Genomic DNA, 5855 nt, shown 5'->3' on the forward strand with positions numbered 1-5855 from the left:
AAAAAAAAAAAAAAAAAAAAAAAACACGTGGTTGAATGGTATTTTACATTTGCTTAACTTTCCTATTTTGTTTATTTAGTTGACCCTTTATAATGTTCGTACTTGATATTACAAGGCACGGTGAAATGCATGCATATTGAAAATGTGGTGGTTTCAATTCTCGTTATAGAACGGTCTTTGCTAAATTGTGGTTCAACGCTTAAAAGACCTTTGTTAAGGGCCCGAGGAGAAGATCTTTGGACTAATGCTAAATGAAAAAACGTAAGACCATTCAGATTTGAAGCTTAAGGGGATATAGGGGATGTGTTAATGGACCCACACAATATACTCTCATTCTACTTCAGACCGTAAACTCCTAATCCGCTTTTTTCCAATTAGCGTTTCCCACGTGTCAATACAAATATCCGAAACCTAAAAAACAAGTAAATTACCACCATGTGTCTCTCGTTCTAGTTTTATCACTTCATCACAACTCCACTCTCCGAAACTTCAAATATCCAATAATCTTTTAATCATTTAATCAAAAACAAATGTCATTATGCAAATCTAAACTTAAGACATAGAAAAAGAACCATGAAGTAAAGATAGATGTTGCTTGTTTTTTGAGGCTAGAAATGGTTTACTTATCAACAATTATCTTAACAGATAAACTAAAGACTTATCTAAAACAACATCACAAAGTATAGTTTAATTCAGAAAGTCAAAACATGAGCCACTCATTACACAACCACATCCAGTCGCAACAAAACTCATTTTCTTCTTTACAAATTGCCATTATTTCTTTTAACCCATTTTCCTCCTCTCATTCCTCATTTTATTTTTATTTCAAGAAAATAACATCTTTATGTCACCACACAATAAACCATAAAATCAAAAATCGTTACCCACATTCTCTCATTCTATCCTAATCCTCATCACTTAAAACAGAGTGCTTTGGCGGAGAAGAAGAGGAAGAGGAACCAAACATCAAGCAACAATGGCTGTCTCAACAATCTACTCAACACAAGCTCTTAACTCAACTCATTTCTTAACCTCTTCCCCTTCTTCCTCCTCAAAACAAGTCATCTTCTACCGTCGTCAAACCAACCGTAGATTCAACACCATCATCACTTGCGCCGCACAACAAACCGTCGTGATCGGACTCGCTGCCGACTCTGGATGCGGCAAAAGTACTTTCATGCGGAGGCTAACCAGTGTCTTCGGTGGAGCCGCTGAGCCACCAAAAGGAGGGAACCCTGACTCCAACACACTCATCAGTGACATGACCACTGTGATCTGTCTCGACGATTACCATTCTTTGGACAGGACCGGTCGCAAAGAGAAAGGAGTCACTGCTTTGGACCCACGCGCCAATGACTTTGACCTCATGTATGAGCAAGTCAAAGCTCTCAAGAGTGGCATAGCCGTCGAGAAACCTATTTATAATCACGTCACTGGACTTCTTGACGCACCTGAGCTTATTCAGCCTCCCAAGATTCTCGTCATTGAAGGTCTTCATCCAATGTAAGTTTTACCTATAAAAAACGTATCAGGTTCGAGTTTGGAAGTCTCTTTTCTTGTTGGAATTTGGATGATTAAGAATCTTAGACTTAATAAATATTATATACGAATCAGTATGAGGGTTAAAAAACCTTTGCATGAAAGTCTTGCAGTTTGACAAGAATAAAAAGTTTTATTCGAATATTTAAGTATATAGTTTCGGTCATTAGTCATTACAATATTTTATAATAATGTTTTATCTACTTGTGAAGGTTTGATGAGAGAGTAAGAGACTTGTTGGACTTCAGTATCTACCTAGACATTAGCAATGAGGTCAAATTCGCTTGGAAAATCCAGGTGTGTTTCTTTATCTATATACATATTTCATTTCACTCGATCGTTACCGTTGATATGGACTTTTTTAACGGTTTGATGATAACAGAGGGACATGGCTGAGAGAGGTCACAGTTTAGAGAGCATCAAAGCAAGTATCGAAGCACGAAAGCCCGATTTCGATGCATTCATTGGTATAATTATAGTTTATGGTTTATATTTCCCTACAATATAACTTATCTGGTTTAACAATCTATGAATGGCTTGTACAGACCCACAAAAGCAGTACGCGGATGCGGTGATAGAAGTGCTTCCAACACAGTTGATTCCAGATGACAATGAAGGCAAAGTGTTGAGAGTGAGATTGATAATGAAAGAAGGTGTTAAGTACTTCAGCCCGGTTTACCTATTCGATGAAGGTTCAACCATCTCGTGGATCCCTTGTGGTCGCAAACTCACCTGCTCCTACCCTGGCATCAAGTTCAACTACCAACCTGATTCCTACTTCGACAATGAGGTGCATTCATTTGTCTCTTTAGGTTACAGAATGAGTTTTAAGTTTCTTTAGATCTTGGTTTGAACATTTTTGTTCTTTCTTTCAGGTTTCTGTTGTGGAGATGGATGGGCAATTCGATAGACTGGACGAGCTGATTTACGTGGAGAGCCATCTGAGCAACCTCTCAACCAAATTCTACGGTGAAGTGACTCAACAAATGCTCAAACATGCTGACTTCCCTGGTAGCAACAACGGAACTGGTCTTTTCCAGACCATTGTAGGATTGAAAATCAGAGATCTCTATGAGCAGCTCATTGCCAACAAAGCCAATGCTCCTACAGAAGCTTCTAAAGCCTAAAACAAATAAGCAAAACAGAACGCGTCGATAAACCCATTGGTTGTTTCTTCTTCTTTCTTTCTTTATGCTTTGTTTCCGCGGATTTTCATGAAGAAAAGGACGGTGTTGCATGTTTGTTATTTGTGTGGAGATATAAAAAGAAAAGCATGTAATGTAGAAAAATTATTAGCAGAGCAATAACAATTAAGTTAGTACAATGCTTTTATCAATTGATAAAAGTAGATTAAAACCGAAAATCAACCTTTAAGCAAAAGAATGAATTAAAGGTTTCTTCCTGTTGATCATACTCATGTATTTTAGTATGTATCTAACATAGATACATATTGATTTCGAGTTACAGAAGTGCACTGGTAAAAACTTGCCTTTGATGCCTTCTGGATCAGAGAGAAATCCACAACTGCATGAAACATTCAAGGGAAAAAATATCTAAATATATTTTCTTCAAAAAGGAAATACATCTAAATATTTTTATCACCTTGGCTATCTGCAAAAGGAGATATATATTACCAATAAAAGAACACTTCTTAACATTAAACACAGTTCCAAAACAGAAACTTCATTTTTTTTTGTTACCCCAAAGTGTAGCACTAAAGAATGATCCTACGTCGCACCATTTCATTTAGCTTCTTCTTCTGCTGTTGATAATTATCGCCTTATGTGGTCTTCAATTGAAAGCATTTGTAAAAACATAATATTACTAATTATTCAATCAACTACTAAACCATTTATAGTAGCATTTAGAAGCTGCAAATGTTCTCCAGATAATCTTTATTCAATGTTTTTATATGGAACTTTTGATAAAACATTATCATTTATATATAAAAATTAAAAATTATTTTATATAATTTATTAATTTTAGTTAATAATATCAAAAATTATATTTATATTCAATTTATTAAATTTATAATTTTAAAACTAAAATTTATAATTAATATTTCTAATTTTTAAAAGAATAATATTTCAAATTTAAAATAAAATTTACTATATATAACTTTCAATAACAAAAGAACTAAAAATTAAATATATAATAAATAATATTTATAAAATAAAAATTATATATCATATAATTTTATATGATAATTTTATATATAAACATTTACTGTTTTTGACTAAAAATTTTCAAATTAAAAACATAAACTATTACGTGATAAGACGAAAAGTATTAGTTTAGTAAAATTTGCATGAAATAATTTCATGAAAGACCCAATCCCAAACCTATGAAACAGTAAAGGTAGAGATTAGAAGAGCCAACAATGCAATAAAATACAATATCTACTTATAATAACCACGACCACATCGGCCATATTTTCTTCTCCATCAGACCATCTTCCATTCTATGGCTTGGTATTTATAAGAGGTTTTATCTCCCTCCTACCTCTTGTCAAGCTGAGTGAGCTAGATGACTCTATTTCAACATCCACAACTCCTAATACTGTGAAGCGAGAAAGACTCTCAAATATACTAGCTTGAGGAATTGTGGTTAACGGATCAAGAACCAATGTTTCATGGACCTCATTGTTAATATTGCTTGATGGAGAAAATTCTATAATGGATGATGTAGCGGGAGAGTGTTAAATGAGATGATCGAACCAACATGATTCTCCTCCTGAAAACGAAAAGAAAAGTAGATAGTTGTGAACCTTTATTCACTTGTACCATGGCTGTTCATAGTAGCATCCGAAGGAGCCAAAGGAAGCTGAGGATCAACCTCCAAAACCGGCTGCAAGGCAAGATTGATGTTAGATTCGGATTGGAGACCTTACATCTCTTTGGTATGATCTTGAGACACATGGGCATTAGATTCAGAAGTGGTAAAGAAGAAGTTTTCATTGGCCTTTAGATCCTTTGAAGGGTAGGGTGGTGACGAGGTAGCATTATCACTCTGTTGTAAGATAAGATCAATACCTACAACCGGAATCTCAACACTAATAGTTTATGCATTTGATGGCAAAGTTGAATCATGTGGAGGCTTCTGAGGGAGGAAACATCTCTTTGCTTTATGGTCTAAGTTACTGTTGGAGGATGGGCCGTTGGCCCATTCGCGAGTTGGACACCAAAGGACAAGCCCAGCAAAGGCCCACGTCGAAGGAAGAACATCCGCGGCGCACGCAAAGAACAGGAGCCTAAGGCGTATAGCCTGCACCGACCGTCGATTGTAGACAGAATACCAAAGCAAGCGATAGGGTAATGATGAGTGCCGAACCAACTACCTGACACACAACCACTACGAAGCGGTGAAGACGCATCCAAACGGGTATAAATAGAGAAGAGCATTGAATGAAGAAGAGGCAGCGAAATAGAGAAAGAAAGACTAGAGAGATAAAGTAGAGAGAATCCTGAGTTTGTCTTTACGACTACGAGTTCTTCTTTTATTTCTTCGCTTCGGCTTCTTGTAAACACTTCATTAAACGAAACCTTTGGCCCCATTAATCATACTTATATATTTGTTTAGTCTATAAATCCCTTGTTACTGGATTTAGGATTCAACAATTGGCGCCCACCGTGGGGCTGAAAGGTTTTTAACGCACGAAGTCAGCAAAACGAACGAACACTGAAATGTCCTCCACACCCGGGGGACCGACACCGAAAGCCGGCGAATGACACCCCTCGAGCACAGCAACCGACGGCTCATCTGAAGTAGGAAAAAGCAGCCAAACAAATCCGGGAAGCGCTCGCCCTCCGACCAACGCAGCCATTAACGCTATGCTATCAACGGCAAAAAACACCTCCTCGACGACGCCCTCCACGGCACGCACAAGTCACCCTGTCGAACCAACGGCGAGTGCAGCACTCTGGTGCAAACGACCGCTTACTTGAAGGAACCCTCGAACACAGACACAGGGAACACGCCGAACGCCGACCTAGCAATGATGCTACGAACCTTACTAGAAAAGGTAAACGATCTCACCCTCGCGAAAATAGGAGCCGACAATCAAGGCCCCGAATCAACCCAGGGTCAGGAGGAGGAGATAGCCAACTTACGAAGCGCCAGGCGCATACCCGCATAATTAGCAGCACAAATCCAAAGAGACCTCTTCGGACATTCAGAAACGCCGACACAAAGACAAGCAACACCCGCTCCCGACCAAGGCCAAAGCAACCCGGAGGACGCGGACCGAGACAAAGCAATAAAGGAACTGCAGGCGACCCTGAAAGACATGAATTCTCGTGTACATCATGAAGAACCCT

The 5855-nt window shown here is 38.0% G+C and overlaps 1 protein-coding gene across 1 annotated transcript; it reads left to right on the forward strand.

Annotated features, from left to right (window-relative positions):
* Window positions 1–831: 831 nt before the first annotated feature.
* On the forward strand, window positions 832–2863 carry LOC106295693 (phosphoribulokinase, chloroplastic-like). The gene is made up of 5 exons (XM_013731661.1): window positions 832–1503; window positions 1752–1836; window positions 1922–2006; window positions 2085–2329; window positions 2415–2863. Exons 1-5 carry the CDS (start codon window positions 977–979, stop codon window positions 2664–2666), a joined length of 1194 nt encoding a protein of 397 aa, XP_013587115.1. The 5' UTR covers window positions 832–976; the 3' UTR covers window positions 2667–2863.
* Window positions 2864–5855: the final 2992 nt, after the last annotated feature.

The sequence above is a fragment of the Brassica oleracea genome, chromosome C5 (assembly GCF_000695525.1).
Source record: "Brassica oleracea var. oleracea cultivar TO1000 chromosome C5, BOL, whole genome shotgun sequence".
Taxonomy (NCBI): domain Eukaryota; kingdom Viridiplantae; phylum Streptophyta; class Magnoliopsida; order Brassicales; family Brassicaceae; genus Brassica; species Brassica oleracea.

Bases quoted from the DNA above. Each gene is read 5' to 3' on its own strand.
- LOC106295693 (XM_013731661.1), top strand. From the start codon at position 977: ATGGCTGTCTCAACAATCTACTCAACACAAGCTCTTAACTCAACTCAT. The intron at 1,837-1,921 runs GTGTGTTTCTTT...TGATGATAACAG, and splicing joins AATTCGCTTGGAAAATCCAG to AGGGACATGGCTGAGAGAGG. The intron at 2,007-2,084 runs GTATAATTATAG...TGGCTTGTACAG, and splicing joins CGATTTCGATGCATTCATTG to ACCCACAAAAGCAGTACGCG.